At 42.6% G+C, this 25,176-nt stretch overlaps 1 protein-coding gene across 6 annotated transcripts in view; it reads left to right on the top strand.

Annotated features, from left to right (window-relative positions):
- ARHGAP32 (Rho GTPase activating protein 32) overlaps positions 1-25,176 on the top strand; it is a 393,773-nt gene that overhangs the window by 245,519 nt on the left and 123,078 nt on the right. For all 6 annotated transcript variants that reach the window (XM_074936787.1, XM_074936788.1, XM_074936789.1 and 3 more), the window contains one exon: positions 10,038-10,124. In XM_074936787.1, the coding sequence (XP_074792888.1) occupies positions 10,038-10,124 (87 nt within the window). The remainder of the gene's footprint in view (positions 1-10,037; positions 10,125-25,176) is intronic.

Raw genomic sequence — 25,176 nt, 5'->3', positions numbered from 1 at the left:
GAGCTGATTTTTAATGGCACGCTGCTGCCTACCGGGTCCCAGGTGCTGGCCCCGCTCAACCTGCTGCCGAACCCAGGCAGCGGGCTGAGCGGAGCCGGCAGCCAGGACACCGGCAAGCTGGGACCCTGGCAGGCAGCAGCGTGCCATTCAAAATCCTGCCCGCCCTGGCCCGCTCTTCTCCGCCCTGCCCCCGTGGGGGCAGGGGTGAAGAAGCTTGGTCCTGCCAGTTACTGCTGCAGGGCAGGCAAGCTCCCCTCTCCCCCACCTCTTCCCCCAGCGTGCTGGGTTCCTGCCCCTCCTCCTCTCCCTCCCTGCTGCCGATCAGCTGATGGCCATTGCGAGGGAGGGGGAGAAGCGGAGCCGCACCCTGCTCGCTGCTCTGGGGAGGAGGCAGAGAAGAGGTGGGGAAGGTGCAACCCCCCACGAGCCCAGCCCTGACTCCAGAACCCCACACACATACCCAGCCCCCCCACATCCCATGCCCTGACTCCTGCACCCCCCTCACATGCTCCCAGCCCTCTTCCCTGACTCCTGCACCCTCCTCACACACCCCCAGCCCCTGCCCTGATTCCTGCACTCCCAGACATACCCAGCCCCCCCACACCCCATGCCCTGACTCTTGCACCCCCCCCACATTCCCACCCCCACCCTGAATGCCAAACAGGAGTTCCTGCACCCCTCGCACAAAATGGGAGCTGCTCAGGTAAGCACTCCACACCCAAACCTCCTGCCCCAACCCTGAGCCCCCTCCCTCATTCTAGCTACTGACCAGACCCTACACCCCAACCTCCAACCTGCTCCTTCACCCCCAGCCCTGTGCTCAGTGCACTCCCACCCTCAGCTCAGTGCAGAGAGAGAGGAAGAGAATGGGCTAGAACCAGGGAGAAGGTAGGTACCCACTCTATGTGGGCAGGGCCAGGATCCCAGACTGGCAGTGGGCTGAGCGGGGCTGGCAGCCAGGCCCCTGACTGGCAGGAGCTGCCGGACGGAATCTCAGACCGGCAGCGGGCTGAGCCACTCAGCCCACTGCTGCTCTGGGGTCCTGGGGGCCAGCCCTGCTCAGCCCGCTGCCGGTCTGAGGTTCTGGCTGCTGGCCCCTTGCCAGCTGGGGTCCCGGCCGCAGGCCCCGCTCAGCCTGCTGCCGCCCTAGGTGAACGGGACCCCAGGCTGGCAGCGGGCTGAGCGGGCCGGTGGCATAAGATCAGCATTTTAATTTAATTTTAAATGAAGCTTCTTAAACATTTTGAAAACCTTGTTTACTTTACATACGACAATAGTTTAGTTATATAATATATAGACTTAGAGAGAGAGAGACCTTCTAAAAAATGTTAAAATGTATTACTGGCATGTGAAACCTTAAATTAAAGTGAATAAATGAAGACTCAGCACACCACTTCTGAAAGGTTGCCGACCCCTGTTCTAAGGTCTTGTGAGAGCTCACACAGTGACTGTGCCAAGGGTCAGATCTTCCCAGAGGTAGTCCTGAGTCAGTGTAGGTTGTGTGCCCCCACTACATGATGGGGCTTGGCAAGTGGTTCGATGTATTCAAAACACCTTTCTGTGATGGGACAGGTGAATGTGGGGTTCAGGAGATTTGATCTTGCTTCGGTTAATTTCAGTGGAAGCGGATTTGGGTCTGGGGTACGCTTTTGGGGTCAAACATGCTTTCAACAGCTTTTTGTACCTCAAATAGTTATCTTTCCACCCTAATTATTATTACTTAAAGGAAACCTAGACATGTTTTTGAGTAAAATGCAGGTAAACCTTGCTAACTAGGCAAAGCTTTGTTTACTGCCGTATGCAGAAGGATTTATGTCATGGAAATGAAGGCAATCGTTTACAAATTACGTATGGTTCCTTTGGCAAAGCTCTTGAAACCTTTTCCTTAATAAGCTCTGTTTTCCATGATGACTCTATGCCAATAGTCAAGTATTATATGCTTGCTGGTTTAGGGGTGTGCTTGTGCATGTATGTTCTGACCAAGATGAGCAAAGAATATTCCTGGCTTTATAAAGAAGTTGGAATGAACAAGTTTCACAGATGAACCAACCCTTGTTTCCTAATTTTGGCATGAAATATTATTTAATCAGGACAGTTAGATGATGTGGTCAGCAGTGTGAAATGTGGCAGGTCCTGTGTGCCTTGCATACAGCCAGCTTCTCAGCCAGGGTTTGTGATTGCGGAGTTCCAGATAATGAATGAGAATTTAAAATGCCTGCCATTGGTCTAAATGCCGTTGTGCCACAGATCGGTACAACAACTTACTCATGTAGAGCTACCAGGATGAAACTTTCCAAGCCTCTTCGGAGAGGGCAAATGACTTCTTTTTTGTCTCATTGGAAGAAAAGCAACATAATTTAGAAATTCTGTGCGTGTGTTGTAAAAATGTTTATAGTATTAAAATACATAATTTAAATCACACTTCTAGACCGTGTTGTACCATAAGCTGTGAACACCTGGTTTTTTTATGATCTATTTCTAGAAGAGAAATCCAGAAAGCCAATAAATTCTTCTCTGCAGGAGACTCATTTAATCACTCTGTTTAGCTGCTAGCTTACTAGAGATGAGCTGCTTTATCCCAGACAATGAAGGGGCCAATGAAGTAGAAAGGTTTTTTTTATTTTTTCCCCGCTAGCCTTGTCTGTATAAATGATCAATAAAGTCTTGGCTGGCAACCATTGTTTTTTTCTGCAAAATATATGTAAGCAGGATATATAATTTAGTGTTGCCTTTCAAGATACCAAGGGTGGAACTATTCCCATTAAGTGGACTGATGCAGTGAGATCATGCTTGTTGTTTTGGCTGGTCTTCTAGTTTTGGAACTCTTTGCTGCTATTCAGTTTATTATAGTTAGCTATTGTTCAGTGGATCGTTATATTAGGGACTATGGTACTTACTACAGTCAGCTGTACACAGTGACGTGTGAACTTGAAGGCGGAAGAAAAATGAATGCCAGCTCTCTGACAAACTACAGCTGAAGCAAACAGAAACCTAACACAGGTCTATAGGATGTTTGCACTCTTCCATCCTTCATTGGCATGTCCAATAACGCAGAATGGATGCTCAGAAACTTGTCTTTGCCCGTGTAGCTGATTGATAATATGGCATAAATTTATAGCACTGGGAGTTTGCATGCAACTGTCAGCGCATAATTTATTCCTAAAGCCATCGTTAAAATGGAAAAGTGTGTTCTTGCAGCATTCTCTTAGAATTCCTTTGCTGCTGTTATCCATTTCCCTGTCTGTAATTGAGTACCATATTCTGCAGTTCAGTCTTCGAGTGTTTTCTTTACAGTCTTGGCATCTATTTAAACATTTTGCCATGTTTATCTGCAGATCTAACTTTTTTCTCTTGTTACCTCATAATCTTAGCATGTCTCATTATAAAATGCTGCCATTGAAAAGATTATGCTGTCTGATCAATGAAGTCAATTATATCTACTTATGGCAAAGAGTCCTGTGGCACCTTATAGACTAACAGACGTATTGGAGCATTAGCTTTCGTGGGTGAATCCCCACTTTGTCACATGCATTAGTGTATTCACCCACGAAAGCTAATGCTCCAATACGTCTGTTAGTCTATAAGGTGCCACAGGACTCTTTGCCATTTTTACAGATCCAGACTAACATGACTACCCCTCTGATACATATCTACTTATGTTAGCTGAGCACACATCTCCCAAACATACCACTACATAATTGTTTGTTATTTTCAGGAAGCTCTAGGCTGTGATTTTGAAGGTGAAAAGTGAGCATTTCAAGTGATATGAAACATGTTAAACTACCTATAAATTGTTGGAGACTGCTGTTTCCATTCAGTGCTTGCTAAGATGATCCAGCTGAAGTCTGGGGGCTGGGAGGGGAGGCGAGTACCCTTTTCTTGTAGCAGTGTCTGTCTCTGGCTTCTTTTCTAGGAAGAACAAAACAATTTGCCCAGGTTTGGGGTCAGTCAGTTCGGCCCATAGGACCTGGTTCAAAATGCACCAACGTCAATGGAAGGCTTTCCTTTGAGTTCAGTGGGCTTTGGATCAGGCCCATAAGAATGTTGAGTGCAATTCTGATCGCCCTGTCTCAAAAAAGGTATATTGGAATTGGAAAAAAAATACAGAGAAGAGAACAAATATGATAAAGGGTATGGAACAGTTTCCATAGGAGACGAGATGAAAAAAACTGGGTCTGTTCGGCTTGGAAAAGAGACAACTAAGGGGGGATATGACAGAGGTCTATAAAATCATAAATGGTGTAGAGAAAGCGAATAGGGTAGTGTTCTTTGCCCCCTTGACGTAGCACATGAACCAGGGGTCACCCAATGGAATTAATTGGCAGCAGGTTTAATACAACATAAGGCAGTATTTCTTCACACAACACATAGTCAACCTGTGGAACTCATTGCCATGGGATATTGTGAAGGCCAAAAATATAACTGGGTTCAAAAGAAAGAATTAGATAAGGTTCGTGGCGGATAGGTCCATCAATGACCATTTGTCAAGATGGTCAGGGACACAACACCATGCTCTGGGTGACCCTAAACTTCCGACTGCCAGAAGGAGGGATTTGGTGACAGGGATGATTATTCAATAAATTGCCTTGTTCTGTTCCCTCTGAAGCATCCGGCACTGGTCACTGTCGGAAGACAGCATACTGGGCTGGATTGACCATTGGTCTGACCCAGAATGGCCATTCTTATGTTACATTCTTTATGCACATGTTCTCTTTAGACTGTTGTGTCTCCGAGAGACTCTTGGAGTGAAAAACTCCTAAATAGGGCGGAGTCAAATAAGATACTAATATACCGTGTAGTAATGCTGTTTAGAGAGCAAAAAAAAAAAAAAGAAAGCAAGCAATTGTTCAGCCGAGGAAAAGGGAGTATGCAAAATATTGTTCATATTACTGGAATGTTTTGCTGCAGAGAAAGGTACAGTAAAAGGTAAACCTAATGAAACATACTGTAACAACTTCCCGTTCAGTCATCTATATGGACTGAGACATTTTTGCCATAATTTTCAGGGGTTTTTTTGGCAATGAGGTGTGGGGTAGGGTTTTACATGAAGAAGCTGTTTCAGAAGCCACTTGTTTTTCCCTTACCTCCTATCCTGCTCAACAGGTTCTTCTGCAACTCTGCTTCTTTTCTTTTACCAAGGGATGTGGGATTGGCTGCACAGAGAGTAGCATGGCCAGTTCCTATGCCAGGCATTCATTTTGTGAGTTTTTACAAACCAAAATTAGGGAGTTTGCGTATATGCAAGGGAATATGGTACATTTAAAATTTCGCTTCTCATTAGAGACCCAATTAGAAAGAAGGAAAATTACTAGGGAATGACCCGTCATGTCACATCATGTCATATCAGGTATTAAAGAGCAGAAATAATCAGCTAGTTGCTATCAGTATGCAGCCTAATGCAATATTCTGTGCACACTTTGCTCTATTGCCACAGAACATATAAAAACAGCTGGGTAGCTTGTTTTCAGAGACCTCAATACTGGCTCATTGTTCTAATGGCAATGGGAATGGTATCTAGAGGACATGCTTTCTCTCCTTGGAGGCTGGATACTATCGCTAAATACATTGTTCTTAGATAATCCCTTGCCTGTTTACTAGAGGGGCATCAGCAATTCAGCAAGCTCTTAATTAATAGGCAGGAAGTGAATTTCAGTAGATAAAGGGCCAAATTCAGAGGTGATGTGAAAGGGGGCTGTGAGTTAGATACACTTTTCCCTCTCTTTGACTCCCACCCACCTTACTCTACAGGTGCCAGTGTAAGGCAGTCTGAATGGTTGTAACTTACACTGTAAGGAGCAGAAAGAAAATGTAATATAAAGTAATCCCCAACTTAGCTTGATTTACCGGGGGCAGGAAGACGCACCAAGTGTGGTCATATCTACATTAAGAACATGGACACTGATGTAACTGCACCAATGTAGTTACACTGGCGCAAACTCCTCCACGTGGAGCTTATACTGATGTAGCTTAGTATCTACTTTCTTGATGTAGGCAAGGCCTGAGCTTCCCTTATAGGTTGGTAGAATGAGTGTATGTGTGTCTAAGCAGGACTAATTTGCACCTCCTTTCTTATCACACTTAAATGTGGGCCAAAGATTGGATTGGTGGGGATTTCTCCATGAAAAAGAAACCCACTTTTTTAACTGGACTGGAGCAGCCAGGTATTTTACAAATGTGGAAAATATTTCAAACTCTTTAGTTTTCCCTTAACTGTGTGTTTTTGCTGTTACCATTCAGGTGTACTCGATATGCTGCAGCACTTCAAATGTTAAGTTTTGGCTGCAAATAAAACGTTAGTGGGGAAAAACCTGGGCACAAATGCAGAACTGAATAACTTTATCATGATAAGGAGTACTAGTGGCACCTTAGAGACTAACCAAGTACTAGTACTCCTTTTCTTTTTGCAAATACAGACTAACACGGCTGCTACTCTGAAATTTATCATGATATTCAATCATATTAACAGGCAGCAGGGCATACCCAGTGCTGAACAACCTCTTTCAGACAGGGACAGAACTGTTTGAATAGTCTTGAAGTTTTACAGTTCCATCTATCCTGCTGGAAGGAAAAGTGCGCTTTGCAGGATGATTGATAGCTGGAGGTTGTCTGGAGGACAAGAGGCAGATTAGCCCAAGTAGTAAGCAGTAGCAGGGAAGAGGGTGTGAGGATGAGAGAGGGGGAGAAACTCAAAGCGTTTTTTAGGAGCGAGGGTTGGAGAGCAAAGGAAATGAGACAATAAATGAGGATGGAGTTGACACCAAGAGCAGAATTGTCTTCACCTTCAGGAACTCTCTGAAGATTCATATCCTTGACAACAGGAACAGCAGTTGCAATACAAGATTTTTAAATGTCCCTCATTTTAGGCAGGTTGTTTTCCTAAATTGTCTATTCACCCCATCAGTCAGGCACAAATACTGGGGGCCCCCTCTTTGTTTCTCATACAAATAATCCCTTAATGGAGATTTTTAATTTGCTAAACAGGCTAGACTGCTTAAGAGCAGCAGAAAATTTGCACTGTGCAAGGGACACGTGTGAGATAAACTCCGTATTTAATACCTTGAGTATAAAATAAATGGTCCAAAGCCTAAGGTGTTTCCTGGCCCAAAACACCTTTTTGTTTCCTACCGTACTGTATGTAGCGAGCAGAAGAGTAGTTAAAATTCAGGACATTATGTCTTATAGATGCAGAATTTGTTTAATTTCTTGGCACATTTTGTCACTTTTGTTTAATATATTCTGTGGCTACCTAATCTAAAGATGCAAAGGGAGATAGGTTATAGGGAGAACCAAGACTTCATCTGCTGCTGTGAACTGATAGGCCACTCATTTGCTTGATCTCTTTCACTCTTGTCTCTTTCGGTTTTTGCCTGGATTAGTTTTGCTCCTGACTAGTTTAAGTATTATAGATGGATCAATTAGGTGCAAATTTCCCAGCAAGCAAAGTTCATTTTAAAGATTTTTCTTTTCAAGCCATTCATTCATTTTTTTTTAAAAGCTGAATTTATTTTTGCTTGAAAGAGGAAGCAAATAATTCTTCTGGCAAGTATAACTAATGCATCCACTGTTCAACTTAATTACCACCCTATGAGCCAGCAGGATTATGAGGATGGGCCTCTCTTCCTGGAAAGCGTGTGTGTGTGTGTGTGTGAGGAGAGGATGAGCTATTTCATTAGGTTCAATGCCCCTTTCACAGGAGGTAATATTGTTTTTTTCTGAAGCTCTGTGATTCTTTTATAAACCGTATTTTTCAAGGGGTATATTTTGGATGTCTCAAGTAATTGGCTTGCAACTGTGGATAGTCTTAAATTGTTTTGGTACAATTTTAAACTTCTATTTTCTCAAAAAATATTTAAGCCATCTTTATTATGGGATATCAAAACCAGTAAAATATACTGCTATTTCTCCCCTCCCCCCAACTTTCATTAAGATTTAAAAATGACCTTTTATTGGCAGTGACTAATTTGGACATATGCCCAGGAGATATTTGGAGCAAGCTGGTCTTGTTGGTCAATGTGAACCTCCTAAGGTTCTATTCCTGGGTCTGTGGCTGATTCACTGTGTGACACTGGATACATTCCTTGCCTCGGTGTTCCCATCTGTCAAATAGGCAAAATAGGGTAAAATGCTTGTCCACGTTATAACATTTTTGGAAGAAAATGTTCATGGTATCTTGGTATAAATGCAAAGTGGTTTCAGACAGAATGTTTATATGTAAAAAATTAATTACCAAGCATGCATCTTATGATTTTATCTCTTTTTCATTATTCCTATTAAGAGTCTCCAGTGAGAAGTTTTGATTTTCAATCACAAGCTCTTGTTGATTTCATCAGGAGTTTAAATACCGAAGGGTTCCCCCCCGCCCCCCAACTCCCAGGCTAGCAGGCTTTGGAGATGGGCACAAAGGGAGCTGATAGAGGAGTCAAGAGGAGAGGGTTGAATAAAGATGTGTGCAGAGAGGGGCTCATAGCATTGTTGGTTGGAAGTGTGAGAATGTTAAGTGAAGATCAGATCATAGGGCCATATTCTGTGCTGTACAGCCACATTGTACTCAGAGTGCATGGTAGCGCATGTCACAACAGAATTCAGCCCATAATGAGGAAGCTGAGAGACTGTCTGTTTGCCATGGGAAGCTGATAGAGCATCTCAGATCAGCTGACGGCATTTTCATGCTGCATGGCACTACTACACGCTATTTCTATTGAAGCCTCCTGCTTACGTTTTAGAGAGCAGTGGGTTGGGAACTGCCAGAGAAGCCAATAGCGGAGAGAACTGCAGCATCTAACTTCCCAGCTTTCTCCATGCAAATGTCTCTTATGAGGTTCATAAGTGCTTTAAAAAAAAAAAAAAAAAAAGCCACCCAAAACAAAAATCCGGAACGTTAAAACTACTGGATGGGGAATTCAGGCGTGTAAGGTGGCTGCTCCATAGCTTGCTCCTCTGTGGAGCCTAAGTATTGTATCTCATCCACCTCATCGCTCATGAGACATTGGCCTTGGCTAGTGTTCCTGAGGATCCCAGGTGGGGGACCATAGTCCTTGCCATACTTAGGATTGGGTGAGTTAAATTAGATGGAATGGAGTGTGGTGCCATGTGAATCCAGTTTCTTTCGTGGTGTTAAGTCAGAACCTTGGGGTAATTTTCAGAGTGAAAAAGAATTTTTCTGGCATAGCTATATTGTGATTTTTTTGGGGTGGAGGGGGCAATATAAATTATACTGACAAAAGCTCTAGTGTAGACCCCATTATACCAGCAAAATAACATCCTTGTGCCAGTATAGCTTATTTCTCTTGGGGAACTGGTATACAAAGGATCTTTTTGCCCGTCTAACTGCATCTATACTTGGAGGGTTTGCTTGTAGAGCTATACCAGCAAAGCTTTTAAGTGCGGACAAGGCCTGAGATTTAGGTACTCTACCTCCCGTTACATGAACAGGAATGATATGGTTAAATCTCTGTACACTGCTTTGAAAAAGCTCATGGTAATAGTGTGCTTAATGGATCTTTGTATTTGATGAATGATGCTGTAAAGCACTCTGTTGTGGTAAATTACTTGATAATGTTGAAATCTGGAGACATATTTTATTATCTAATGCCTGCCCCAACATATAAAATAAAAATGGAATAAAGTGGGTAGCTAGAAGAAAGATCACTGGTATCTGATGCATGAATATTTATGGGGAATATTTCCAGTGGGCATTTAGTTTTACAGACTTCTAGAGAATTAATCCTGGGCTCTCACTCTGTGCTTGCTGACAATTGTTTGAGTGGTGCACCGTATATTTAAAAAACTGTCAGCTGAGATACAAAATCAAATTGTGTTTTACAAGGTCTGTATATCTGGTAAATACTGAATATTTTCAGTCTCGCAGCTCCAGTCAGACAAGCACAATCCTGGTTCCTGATACCCAGCATGTCTCGGGGCAAGTTGATGTGAATGTGGTGCTTCTGGCATTATTACATGCCTGGCTTATCCTTGCTCACTGACCTGGTCTCTGTCTCTTTCTCTTCTACCCTCCCCCTACCTGCTTCTTGGTGTAGCTTTCACTCCCGGAGGAACAGAATGAAGTAACAAGGAATGGCTGTGAATCCAAGGAACTGGTCTACCTTGTGCAGATCTCTTGTCAGGTAAATGTCATGTTTTTCCCCCCCTTGCATTGCATAACTATTGCATTATGTTAAATAACATAGCCTCATAATATTTTGATGTGTTGCTACTTTGGTGTGCATTTTTTTACCTCTTCATTGGTGCAGGCCGCAGAAGAATGCTTTGTGTTGTGCAGCAGGTGGATAATTTTTAAGGAGAGAAATACTGAGCTTGAAACAGAGAGATGAGCTTGTTCAGCAAACAACCCGAACTACAGTATGTGGAAAGCTAGAAAATATTTAGCCTGGAGATCTCTTATCTGCATGCATGCTTAGAGTGTATGTATATATCTGCATACGTATTAGGGATGTATGCATACGTTAGGTGTACACACAAAGTACACCTCTGCCCCGATATAACGCGACCCGATATAACATGAATTTGGATATACTGCGGTAAAGCAGTGCTACAGGGGGCGGGGCTGCGCGCTCCGGTGGATCAAAGCAAGTTCGATATAATGTGGTTTCACCTATAACGCGGTAAGATTTTTGGCTCCCAAGGACAGCATTATATTGGGGTAGAGGTGTATGAATAAATAGAAGAAGTGTATGAGTGTGAACACAGAGGACAGTATATTCTGTTGATAAAAACTTGCAACTGTGAATCAGGAGATTGAGGTTCTAGTTCTTACATGGCACCTATTACTGTGGTATCTTAAGTGCCTGGGACAGGTAAATTCACCTCTTTGTACCCCAGGTTCCCCTTGTGTTACCATAGGGTTAGGAACTCTTCCGCATCCTTGTAGATCCTCAGGTGCAAATAGTGCAAACTGTTTTATTATATTGACTGGCATTGATGCTTGTGGGGAGACCTATTGCATTTTGGGTGGAAGTAAACTACAGTGGATGTAGTCCCAGAAGGTATTGGTTATTTTTCTACCCTGTATCTAGCATTTCCCCCTAACATCACCCAAGTTGGCCCTTTTTAAGCACACAGTTTGTTGACTCAGTAGTGGGCATCACTGGGAATAGCTGCAGTTTCTCCTTCTCATTTTGAATCTCTATATTTGGTTCTACTGTCAGGTTCCTGAAGACTATGGGTAAGTGTAAGTCATAGGCCTATTTACAGTAGGTCACAGCTTATCTTAATTATGTTATGTGGGAGGGGGCTGTTTTCCCACAAAGTTGGAAGGCCATTTTTCAAATTATATTTGCACAGAATAGTATGAATGCCTTTGGGAGTGAGGTTAGGGGCTGAAATTTCACAGATGAGTGGCTTTCAAAACTGCTTGTACTTTGTGGGCATATCACAGATACCATATCACTCTGTTGTTGCCAGCTGGAGACTAGATGATAGATTAAAAGAGCAATGCAATTGCTAACAAGACAAGACTGCAATTCTAATTGAGGTTACCTGCCCAGGTCTCAGCCAACTGGATTGTGTTTAACAATCTAAGGATTGAGGCTGAGGTTTACCAAAGGGCCTAAAGGAGTTGAACTTCAATAAGTTTTGGGTGCCTAACTCCCTTAGGTCTCTTTGAAAAACCTAGCCTTAATTAAAATATATGGCATTTCTATTACCTTGCACCTCGGGCCGTAGCACATACGCACTTCGAAAGTGTTTGAAGACATCAAGCATTATTAGCTCAGTAGCTAACTCAATTAAGGATCCTGATTCAGCAGATAAGCCTTGTATCCCTTCCTAAAGCTCACCCTCTCAAGTGGGCCACCAGAACAGTATACAGAGGTTTTCATCTGTGAATGTGCTGCCTGTGGTCCTGAAGAGTACAGCTTTGGGCCCTGCTAGGCAGAGCTACCTTGTGGAGCTCTCTCAGGATTAACTAGGTCCCTCTTAGTGTAACTGGGCCTCTAAACTTCAGAATTTTAAAGGTGATACCCAACAGCTAAGAATCTTACCAAGAAATGGGCTGGTAGCTAGTACAACATGCATGACGCTGATGTTATATGCCCATAATGACACGCCAAGGAGGAAGGCTGCTGTTTCTGCTGAAGCTCCAGGGTGCTTTTCAAGCCCTAAGGAGAGTGCATTTCTGAAATTTGGCACCTAAATGAAAAGGAGGTGGATCGCTGTGGGCAATTGCACATTGGACAGAAGGAGTCACCACCTCCCAGCCTGCCATCCCAGAGCCTCCTGATGGATCCAGGAGCTGCAGCGAATCCCAAGACTGTGAATCATGAGCCACCTGCTGAGAAGTTCTGGGCCCCTGAATCTCTCACTAAAGTGTTTCTGTGAACGAAACTGATGTCACTGGAGCCATGGCACTAAGCAATGAAATATAACCACTCACCCATTCCTCCAAATGATAATTCCTCCCAACCCACCTGACTTTCTCCTTATCAGCTCTCTTGTCTTAGTCCATGCTCCCATCTTTCAAACACTTAGACTCTGTCTGTACGGCCCCATTGTTTGGACTAGGTGCGCATATCAATGTGCTGCACTGTAACTCCCCCGTGTGGACGCTGCAGGTGCAATCTAAAAGGTTCCTAGTTCGCATTAACATAGTCCTGTTCGAAGAGCACTATGTTAACGCAGACTAGGAGCCTTTTAGTTTGTTCCCACGGCATCCTTACAGAGGAGTTACAGCTTAGTACTTTGGTGCGTGGTGCTATTCAGGGCCCTGTAGTCCGAGTTGCGGGGCAGTGTAGATAAGCCCTTAGAAAGCAGAGAAACTTGCAGCATCTGGATTCAGTGAAAGAGATGGAAAGAGCAGCAGAGCCGAGTATTATTCCTACTGGGGAGATATTGCACGCCCTAACTTCTCACGTACTCTCCTGATGTCTAGGGTAGGGTTCCATTCTGTCACCTGGGATACTAGGTGTCAGAAAGGATTCGACCCTGTGTTAACGTTGGTGTAGTTTAATGAGAGGTCTAAAATATTGTACAGGATGGTAGTATTGTGGGGAGACATTCTGGCAGGATATGTCCACGTCAGCCTGTGGCGGGCCTGGCACTGCACTGCCCCTTTGTGGCAGGGGTGGGATGGGGTGTCAGAACCTCGCCACTCCCAAGTTCACATGCTCGCCTCTCTGTGGGCGGCCCGATGCAGCCTAATGGCCTCCCTCCACACAATCAGCCCTTGGTCAGGGTAGTGTGTCCTAATGGCCAGAGTCCCTATAAATCGCTCCCAGCATTGGAGCTGTGCGGCCCAATGGCCAGAGTCCATATAACTCCTCCCCCACAGGCGGGGTAGTACAGCCTAGCAGCCAGAGTCCAAGTAACTCGCCTCAAATGTCAGGGCAGTGTGGCCCAATGGCCCGCATCCATATAATCACCCCTCTCGGACAGGGTAGTATGGCCTAGTGGCCAGAGTCCGTTTGATTCCTGTGGTGTGGGGGTTGGTAGGGGGATCCGGGCCTGCCCTCTCCACCAGGTCCTGACCCAGGGCCCTGGTAGTGGCACGTTCCCCTTGCCACCGGCTTAGCGGGGATCCGCCCGAAACACGCCGAGCCTCTGTGCGGCTCTAACGCTGTTTGCCTCTAAAGTTCCCCATGGTCACTTCCTACCATAACCTCCGGGTTCTCCAATTCAGGGTGTCCTCTGGTGTGCTCCTCTCCTGTGATATACTCCGTCTGGGCATCACGGTGCATCCCGGCTTGTCTGGCCTCCGGATCCTGGAGCACAGGCTGTCCCTCCTTCCTCTCTGGCAATCAGCCCCGACTGAGCAGCTCTGCAGGCTTTTATACCTGTTCTCCAGTTGGAGCATGCCCAGCAGAGCTTCCAGGGCGTGGCTTCCTCTGCTAGGAAGGAAGGGTTAATCCCTGCGGTACCAGTGTGGAACCGCTCTGCCCTGTCACACAGGCCAAAAAATTGAAAGGGGGAAAAAAATTCTGAAACGGATTTCACTTGGTCGTACCTTGGATTTGCTACTAGCATTGGTGTTGAGCTAGTTACAGCAGCTTACAAAAATCTTTTAAAATGCCCACTAAAGGAGAACCAGTCATAATGTTTACAAGTCAGGTTCAGAAACATAATTGTTTAGTTTGGTCTAAATCCACCTAAATATAAGAGCTCTGAAATGTTTATAAGTATTTTGTTGCAAATGTGAATAGTGTGGTAGAAAGTGAGAGAGAAACCCGCTATCTCAGCAACGACAGATTAAAGCTCTCGGATAAATGGGCAGAAAAAGCTCGCTCTGGTTTGTACTGAAGCTCTTGTGCAGTCCAAGATGGGCACAGTACATGGATACAGTTTGGGTTTTTTGTGTGGCTTGTTGAAAAGACATTTATTTTGTCATTTCACTCTGCAACTGATTACCAAACAAAAGCTTTTGAACACTAGACCTTTAAAGTGGCTAGCTCAAACTCAGCTGTGCTTGGCAGATTTCCACCCAGCAGTTGCATTTAGGAAATTCTATTTCCCCCCTTTTCCATCTGTAAATATCATTTGATTAGTGTAAAGAGAATTATTTCACAGATAAGATTAGGGTTTTTTTCAGTGATCATTTGGGGAAAGCTTTCTGTTTGTCAGTGTATAAAATACTCTCTTTCACTGATGTTTATATTTTGAAATCTCTTTATTTTTGTTTCTATTTTAGGGGCTATACAAACTAAGCCAGATTAATAGCTCTGAAGCAAAATAGTCAAATGTAGAGTTACTTTATTACAATTTTATTAAAAAGTTCAGTCCGAGAAAGGTGATTTTGGGTAAGATTGCACCATTTTAAAAATGTTGCTAGATAAATGGTTGGTATTTTCAGGGCATCCAGTTACTGTGGTAACAGGATCACTGTTGTTAAACACACATAGACATTCATTCTCTCTCTCTCTGTCTGAGAAATAAGGGGATAGATAGAATCCCCTAGAGCAACACACAAATGCTTGAGATCTGAGGAAGCCTTCTTGGGGAAGAGTGGATGCTGCGTCAAAAGCAAGTAAAGTCTAGTTTTCCTTTCACCAAAGCTAATTTAGGTTTCCACCTTTTAAAAATACTGACCGTATTTAACGTGCATTTTACTAGAGAAGGAGAGTCTCTCTAAAGACAGGTTTCAGAGTAACAGCCGTGTTATCTGTATTCGCAAAAAGAAAAGGAGTACTTGTGGCACCTTAGAGACTAACCAATTTATTTGAGCATAAGCTTTCGTGAGCTACAGCTCACTTCATCTCTCTAAAGATAAGTGGTGACTTTCTTTTAGGAAACAGACCAGTATAAAATCCTCAAACGGGTGATGTGCCTGTGAACCTTGCAAACTCTGTAGACAATACTTGGAGTGACAAACCATAGTGATAAGCACAGAGCTTTAAGTGACCACAGGAAGTGCCTGAGGCCTCTGGAATGGACAGGCTATACCTGTGCCCCTTCAAAATCTATGGACTATACTTGCAAACCTTTTAAGCTCCACAGGGGTAAGCAGAAAATATACAAGTTCCGCAAAACATTTAATGCGGATTATAATGTACACTGAGAAATAAACAAAAATTAGGGTCTACAAGAAGGATGAACTAATCCTATCAGCTGTTTTTTTGTTGGATTGTAAAGCAGATCTGAAATCTGTAGGCCAAAATCTATTTGACTTGTGAGTTAGACTAATTTCCAAACTATCAATATAATTTAAAATCTTCTACCACAAAAATCGCCCATCTAATTATTCAAATACAAAACCAAACCTATTCTAGTTTAAGGTTAAACAAACAGCATTTCAGATTTAAAGTAGCCTGTTGTATGAAAGCTGGGGAAATAGCAGAGTCAGGCTGCGATAGAAATTGTCACAACTTTGACAACTCCAAATAGCACTCTAGTGCAGTGGTTTTCAAGCTTTTTAGAGTGCATATCCCTCTCCAGATAATGTAGTCTAGACCTATCTGAGATAGTCATAAAATACTTATGATTAGATTGCCAAGTCTTACTAAATAAAATGTGTTGTCTGGCGTTACACGGTTTTTCATGCATACCCCCGACGAGAGCTGGCGTATCCCTTGGGGTATGTGCACCCCAGTTTGAAAACCAATGTTCTAGTATCTGACATTTTTCCCTACAATTGTTACAAGAAGCAGCTATGATTATTATAATTGAAATGGGCGAGAAAACAGATTTTTGTCCATTTTTTTAGTTTGTTTCTTTTGTGCATTTGACATCACTTTTTGTACAGTCGTTTTCATGGTTTTTCCGTGTCAATTGCTTTCCTTTGTTTCGGGTGCATCTTTTGGGCCCTGCTATGAAAGGCTCAGATCTAAACCTGTGCTTAGGTGCTTTGCTGAATTGGGATGTGCTTACATGCATACTTAAGTGCTTTGCTGAACTGGGGCCTTACACAGCAACCGGAGAGGGAAAATCCTTTTAGAATATGAAAGTGGGGTTGTGACACCACAGAAAATCGCAGGAGAAATCAGAGGCAGGAGAAGCACCTGGAACTATTTGTTGATCCTTTTTTTTTTAAAATTGACTAGCACTCAAATTGATGGTGTCCCTTTAACTGCAGATTCACTATAATAGCCCCTTACCCGTGCAGTTCTGGAGCATTCACATTTTACCTGCCCTGCAGGGTGGGTTCCAGTGAATAACACAGTTCCTGAGAAAAGAGCCTCCTTTTTGTAGAGCAGGTAAAATTTCAAGACTAACACCAAAGTGAGAAGTCTCCATACCTCCATAACTCCAATAGGAGTTCTCCCATCCATATAGGTAATCCACCTCCCTGAGAAGCAGTTATTCCATTGACCTAGCACTGTCTACGCTGGGGGTTAAATTGGCTTAACTACGCCACTCAGGTATGTGGATTTTTCACACCCTTGAGCAATGTAGTTAAGATGACTTAATATTCTAGTGTAGGCCAGACTGTAGACTTCACATTGGCCATGAGTGAGCTGGATGCTGTGTTCTGTAGTGTGTTGGCAGCACAGTAATTAGTCCTGTTTCTGCGCATTGTGCAAGGCAGCCGATGCTCTTTAATGTGAGTTTTATTTGAACGAATAAGACTCTTGATATGGTAGAGAAAGGCAGTTATGCACGTTTATGCTAGTGGTAGCTCTCTGCATTGCCAGATTCAATCCAGATTCAATATCTTCTTATAGAGTTGATTTGGTTCCAAAGGGAATTCCATCCAGAATCCCAGAGGCAGAGGAGTGGGGGCAATAACATGTTTTAAGGGGAGTGTAAAGAGAGAGCCAGAAAAAATGGGATGTGAGTGTGATGAACAGCCAGGACTCCCTATCCTAGGTGGCTTGTGGGAAGAGGAGAGTTGGAATATATATTTACAAAAGGGAACATCTTACTCATGCTAGAAATGTCGTGAGCCATGCTTTGCTGATTCCATTTGTCAGTGATAACAACCAAGCACTGAATCTGCTACTGGGTGCATTTCTTATCTCTCTCTTTTATTCTTTGCATAGGATTTCTGCTGCTACTTTTTAAGATAATTTTAATAAACCATTCACTGTCTTAAAATGTCAGTATATCCAATTTGTGGTTACAATTCCTGAGCAACTCTTATTTATAAAGATGTTCATCTCTCACTCTCTCTCCCTCTCCTTTTTAAAAAACTTGTAATTGTTCCTATCTGTAAGACGGTTTATTTTAGATTAATGATCGGTGGATTAAAACATTGTGAACCAGGTGATATTCATAGCACATGTGAAAGAAGAATATCAAGAGTCTGTCATCATGACCAGCATATATTTGATTGTGATAACCCTGCTTGGTTAAGTGCCGTCAGAATCTATTACTTATTTTTTCCTTATGTCGTTGTAAACTCCACTTAGAAACTTGACAGTGAAGTTTCTTTTTTTATTATAGCTTTTGACCTTTTGCATTTGGCCAACACTGAATTTCTTTCAAACACTGTCCTCTACCCACCAAACGCCTCCTTCCCCTCCTCAGCCTGTGGCATTAAAGATGCATTAAACAGCCACTTGTGACTCTCTGAGTGTCACTGCCTTCAGCAATCATCTGAAAGGCAAACATCATTTTGTTCTCATAGCAAAGGACTCCTTGATCTGTTCTAGTATCTCATTTCTATTTTAGTCTTAGGTCTAGTCTACACCTAAAAATTAGATTGACCTATCTACATCACTCAGAGCTGTGAAAACATTTGCACCCCCGCAATGTAGCTAGGCTGGCCTAACTCCCAATGTAGAATTCCTCCATCAGCCTAGCTCCTGTCTCTCAGAAAGGTGGATCACATACCTGGATTGAAACCAACCCCACCCCGGCCCGTTGATGTAGAAGTGTCTACACTACAGCGACACAGCTGCAGTAGCCGCTGTGAAATAGACGTGGACTTAAGAGAGTTTTCTAGGAATCACAGTTCAGCTACTGCACAGTGCAAATGCTTCTGTGCCTTCACTGTGGCATGTGGAGTGGATTAGATGGGTAGTTTGTTGACTGGAAGTGTGCTAAGTGAAAGAGAAGTGGGAAGCATGTGAACACTGCATGTGAGCTGAGGTTGAGGGCTTTGTGAATGGAAATATGGCTGCTGTTGGAGGAGATAAATTTGAAGAGCAGTTTATAGGCTGCAAGTGATTTCTCCATGGAATTGATGAGGAATTTGGCACTTCAGCACTTTTGCCTCTTGCATTCTATTTCAGCCTTGTCTATGCTGGTCTTTTCCCCTAGTTTCCAGTTGGTCCAGTTCCTTTGCTGGTAGCCAGGGTAGGAGCATTAATGTAGACAATGTACCACTGGTGTTTTACCCTTTGTGTCATCTAGTCCTGTTGTCAGCAGCAGGAGTTGCACGGGGAGTAAGAAAGTCCAGAGTGGACCCAGACTTCACCTTCAGTTCTTTGCAGTGATCTGCTTTGGGCTAGATCCCCATTGTTCTTTCTAGAGGTGGGTGAATACCTGTTGGTTTGGGTTTTTTTGGTTAGGTGGCAATTCTGAAAAATGAGAATTGATTTCAGTCAAACTGAATCTGAAACTTTTCAGTGCCTCCAAACAGGCTGTTTCAGGTCTGTTCCAGGACAGGGATTCAGTAGCTTGCTTCCTACCTCCCATGTCAGTGCTTTACCGCTAGCTCTTATGGGAGCGATGAGAACACCACCATCTCCTCCTCTGGCCATGATGAGTGGTTGAAAGTATTCGTCTCAAATTTGCTAATGGTTTTTTTGTCAACCAAAATTGCATTTTGTATCACTGAACTGTTTGAAAAATTTCACTCCACTTTAGTCATCTCTTCCTCATGTCCCCTTCTCCTTTGCTTCATTCAGACCTGTAGTTATGCCTAGTAAATGCTGATGACGACGACAGTGCCCAGAAGGGCCTCAGGAGTGGTGGGGTCCCATTGTGCTGGTCAGAAACCATCCGTTTTGCACCTTTACCCTTCTGTAATTGTCAGGAATATGGGAGCCAGATTTTTAAAGGTCTTTAGGTACCTAAACACGTAGATAGGTGCCTAGTGGGATTTTCAGACGTGCCTAAGTTGGTTAGGTGTTTTTGAAAATCCCACTGGTCACCTATCTACATCCTTCAGATGCCTAAAGACCTTTGAAAACCCAGCCCTTGGTCCTCATAGGTCGAGGGTATATCCAACCTCTCCTTCCAGTTCCTCATCAAATGCATTTATTTCAGCTGAAGTCTCTCAGTTCTAACCCACCTCTCAAAGGTGAAGGGCTGTTTTTCATTAATGCATCTTCCCATTTCCCCAGCTCGCTTGGGTTGGGTCGCTGGATCAGTCTTTTCCAGGTTTGCTGCCCCAGCGCTCATTCCCTGTCCACTGTCTCTTTTCCATTAATGGAAAGCAAATAAAATCCTTCCCCGCACTGTACTGAGCCATCACCTAAAGTACTGTGTCTGAATGGTTGTCTGTTGTTGGTGTTAGCTCATGAACTCCCTGGTGTACTCCATGTTTTCAGCTCCAAACACACAATAAATAAAACCTAAGTGACAATAGTAATTGAGCTTAATACAGAATTTACGAAGCTGGCAAGTATACTGAAAACTGCTTTTTTGGATTTACTGGAAGTTAAGATGATGCCAAATCACTATGCGTTAGTGTCTTTGCAAAGTTAGTGGTGGTTCCATGCTTTTTAAATATAAAAAGGGAAGGGGATGAGATATTAATAGAGAACAGAGGTTTGCTAAGACACTTCCAAGAACTGCAGATTCTTGCCCACAGAGAAGGCAAGTGGCATATCTAATCATCTGTAATGTCTGTTACTCTGTAGCCGTGGTGATGATATTTAGGACAGGCTAAGGACATCCATTAATCTATATAATGATCACTAGAGACAAATGGAATTGATTCACTGCTATCTTCACTTCGGTTTCATGTGTGTGTAATGCCCATGATTTCATTGGCGTAACAACCACATTAAACAGGATTAACAGTGGAGTGTCATGCCCTTTTGCTTTTAGACAGAGACCCTGCTCCAAACCTCCCCTAGTTAAATGGGTACTCAGGTATAAATTCACCAATAGTATCCTAGGCTAATGGATCAATGTCCTAACAGATAAAGCACAAGATGGAGTATTGGTGTCTGCTAACAACCACTATAACACACTAGGGAACAAGACAACCTCATTCCTGTGCACCTATCTAGAATCATAGACTCATAGAAATGTGCAGTGAGGTGGGACTCAGTATTATCTAGACCATAATGTCTAGGAAAAAAGCTCTGTGATCAGGGGGGCCTGTAATGTGAGTGACATATGCTGGAGGTCTCCTGCTGCCAGTACAAGACATCTCTGGAATTACTAAATGTTATAGATGACAATTTCCTAACTCAAAAAGTGTTGCAGCCAACACTGGAGAATTCTTTATTAGACTTTGTCTTAACAGATGAAGAGTGAATGATCACAGAACTAAATGTTAGTGGTAGCATAGATAAAAGTGATCATGACTTGATCACATTTATAATGTTCAAGTAGAATTAAGTCCACACCAGTAAGACAGACACACACACACACTGCTGTAGTAGGGCCAGTTTCACAAAGTTGAAAACAGTTATGAGCCAGATCAGCTGGCAGGAAGAACTTAATCAGAAATATGTGATTGAAAATTGGGAATTATTTAAGAACACCTTACTAGATGCCCAAAAATCCATACTCAAGGAAGAAGGCTGCACTGGTTAAAAAAACAACAACCTGGTTTCATAAGAAAGTGAAGGCGTCTGTATAATATATATAAAAATGAAAGGAAGTGAAAGTTGATGATAATGAATATAAATCAGCAGGTAGGAAATGTAGAAAATTGGTAAAGGAAGCAAAGGGACGCAAGGAGAAATCTGTGGGCAGCAGAGTTAAGGACAATAAGAACAAATTTTTTAAATACATTAGGAACAAAAAGAATCCTGACAATAGTGTTGGTCCATTACTAGATGGAAATGGTAGAATTATCAATATTAATGCAGAGAAGGCAAAATGTTCAATAAATGTTTCTGTTCTGTATTAGGGGGGGAAACAGATTATATTGGCTTGTCATATGGTCATAATGACACTCCCCTTTCCACTGGTATCTCTGGGTGATGTTAAACAGCAGCTACTAAAGTTAGACGTCTTTAAATGAGCAGATCCAGATAACTTGCTTCCAAGAGTTTTAAAAGAACTAGCTGATCAGCTGGATGGACTGTTAATGTTGATTTTCAATAAGATTTGGAGCACTGGGGAAGATCCAGAAGACTGGAAGAAAGCTAATGTTGTGCCAAGTTTTAAACGAGGGTAAACAGGATCACTCAGGCAGTTATAAGCCTGTCAGCTTGACATGGATCCCTGGCAAGGTAATGGCTGATATGAATTTGATGAATAAAGAATTAAAGGGAGGTAACGTTCCAATTGCAAATAAACATGGTTTTATAGAAAACAAATCCTGTTAAACTGACTTGATATCTTTTTTTGATAAGATTACAAGTTTTGCTGATAAAAAGATAATAGTGCTGATGTAATAGACTTAAGATGTCTCTAAGGTGTTTGATTTGGTCCTACACAACATTCTGATTAAAAAAAACTAGAACAATGTAAAATTAACATGACACACATTAAATAGATTACAAACTGGCTAACTGATAGGTCTCAAAATGTAGTTGTGAAAGGGGAATTGTCATTAAGTGGGTTTGTTTCCAGTGGAGTCCCATATTGATCAATTATTGGCCCTGTGCTATTTAACGTTTTTATCAATGACCTGGAAGAAGACATAAAATCGTCACTGGTAAAATTTGCAGATGGCACAAAAATTGAGAGTGGTAAATAAAGCAGAGGAGAGGTCACTGATTCAGAGTGATCTGGATTGCTTTGTAAACTAGGCACAAGCAAACAGTGCATTTAAATGCGGGGAAATGTATACATCTAGGAACTAAGAATGTAGATCATACTTACAGGATGGGGGACTCTATCCTGGGAAGTAGTGATTCTGAAAAAGATTTGGGCTTGGTGGTGGATAATCAGCTGAACATGAGCTCCCTATATGACACTGCGGCCAAAAGAGCTAATGCAATCCTGGGATGCATAAACAGGGGAATCTCAAGTAGGAGTAGAGGGATTATTTTAATGCTATATTTGGCACTTGTGTGACTGCTGCTGGAATACTGTATTCAGTTCTGGTGCCCACAGTTCAAGAAGGATATCGATAAATTGTAGAGGGTTCAGAGAAGAGCCATGAGAATGATTAAAGGATTGGAAAACAGCCTTATCATGATAGACTCAAAGAGCTCAATCTGTTTAGCAGAGAAAGGTGTATGATCCAACGGCTGGAAGTTGAAGCTAGACAAATTCAGGCTGAAAATAAGGCCTACATTTTTAACTGAGAGAATAATTAACTATTGGAACAATTTACCGAGGATTGTAGGGGATTCTCCATCACTGACCAATTTTAAATCAAGATCGGATGTTTGTCTAAAAAAATCTGGTCTAGGAATGATGTCGGGGGAAGTTCTCTGGCCTGTGCTATGCAGGAGGTCAGACTGGATGATCAGAGTGGTCCCTTCTGGCCTTGCAATCTGTGAATCTATAGTAATAGAATATCAGTTCAAGGGAGTAGAGAGGATTTTCTCCCATGGTTCAGAGCTGCCATTTATTCTGAAGCCTCCCCTTACATTTCAGCTGATGGTTTTGCACAGTGCCTACATGCTACGTATGAAGTTGTCTGGTACGAAGAGATCAGGTAGTGACACCGATGACCCTCTTTCACCAGTTACACTGCAAATACGTTTTTAGAAACTGACACCCTATGGAGCAGGAGTCCTGAAGTTATTGCTCCTCTCATATCTCCTATGATAGGATGCATTGAATCCACTGGCAATGTTTTACTGACCTGTGTTACTGAAGATGTACTGATGGTTTCCTGTACCCACTGTCCTCCACATCAGTTATTAGAACAATATACTGTTGTCTTATACTGGTATGTGTGTGTTATCTGGGCTTCTTAGGGTTCACTGCCCAATCACTAGTGTCATTTGTCCCCTGCTTCCATCCCAGCCACTGAGCAACCGTTGCCCTCCAAGTGTGTAAACTTGTCCGCTTGCAGAACTTTCCCCTTTCATTTTTTTGGTTCCCAATCTCTTACGGTTAACTTTTCCATTCATGGCTTCCTTTGATCATTTCTCATTTAAATATATGTTGGTGAAGCAAAGGGGACAATGTTGCCTCCTGCTATTCTTGGCTTTTGCACAGCTCAGCTATAATGACAGGATCGTAGTTGCACTTGGTTTTGGTTTGAATGGCGTATAAATGAGTGGTTGAGTATTTATTGATTCAAACTGCTGTGATAAATACGGTTTCATGGAACTGTCTGTACTACAGCAAATATTTTCAGTACATGCAAAATTAGTTACACTTTTAAAGCTGTCATTTTGGCGTACCAAACAAAGGCACAGGCCAGCAATGCTGTGAGCTCATACGGTTTTCGCTTCCAATCCTAGTGCAGAAGTTATCCAATGAATTAGTTTGAGGTTGGTTTCAGAGTAGCAGCCGTGTTAGTCTGTATTCGCAAAAAGAAAAGGAGTACTTGTGGCACCCTAGAGACTAACAGGATGGTGGCATTTGTGTCTCAGAAGGGATGACACCCAGGATAGCAGCTGACCAGTTCATAAGATTTACATTGGTCTAAGCTGCTGTCCAAGTGTCCAAGGATGGAGATCAATGAGGGACACACGACCCCTTCTGATTAATGTGCAGTGTGCATCGTTCTGTGGATGGAAACCTGCCAGAAGGGCTGAAGGAATACCCAGACACACTGCTGGTCAAGAAGGGAGGATGAGCAAGAATAAATAAAGAATAAATTTCTTAGAATAAAATGCAAAATCTTGAAAGTCTTTTTTAATTTTTGAAGCAATAAAGGCTTTGACAATTATATGGTAGATAGTCCATGTCATGTTCCTTGTGCACTGTGCCAGCAGAGAAAACTTTGAATTAGAGAGATCAATCTTCTTGTATCCAAATGTATTCCATTTAGATCTGGAGCAAAAGTGAACGGACTGGCTAGTGATTATGATTTCTTTCTGTGAGCGATGCCTTTTGGTAGGGCTTCTGATTATAATGTGGTACTTGTAGGGCAAGGCTGGGCTCAACCACAAATTGAAAAGAACAGTTGGCTTTAAGTGCTCTAAAGAGACATTGATTTGTGCCCCATAATTAAACAAGTGTGGATGCATCACAGCCCAACAGTTTCTCTACGATTTTTCTCGTAGTATAGCTGTTCCAAGACCTGGTCTTGGTGGAAATCCAAAATGAGAAGAGGTTTCTGGTGGGTGTTCCTGCTTTTCTTAGCTATCTTGCTGTTTATCGTCTGTGGATAGCTTTCACAAGATAGGGCATGTCTACATGCGGAAATTGACCCGCATAGCTGTTCTAGAATACCTGTTCTGCAGTAGCTAGTCCAGAATGACTAGCTTTCCATGTGGACATTCTATTCTGAAGGAAGTGACTTTATTCAAGAATATTTACTGCATTTATGTAGCTGAGTTTTTAATCTGGAATAAAATCACTTTTATTCTGGAATGAAGTGTCCGCACAGGATAGTTATTCCAGAATAGCTAAAATATAGCGGAACAGCTGATACAGATCAATTTCTCCCATGTAGACAAAGCCATAGTGGTCCTTAAGATATGTAAAGTGTGTTGATGTGCATGAGATTGCAGGTAAAAATATGTATATAATTAAAAATTCATTCTTTTTATATGTCTTCTGTTCTTTGAGCTGTTAGGGGTCATGTTT

The sequence above is a fragment of the Natator depressus genome, chromosome 22 (assembly GCF_965152275.1).
Source record: "Natator depressus isolate rNatDep1 chromosome 22, rNatDep2.hap1, whole genome shotgun sequence".
In the NCBI taxonomy this organism is placed as follows: Eukaryota; Metazoa; Chordata; order Testudines; family Cheloniidae; genus Natator; species Natator depressus.
Note: the sequence above shows the minus strand (reverse complement) of the source record. Positions and strands in the feature narration are given on the sequence as shown.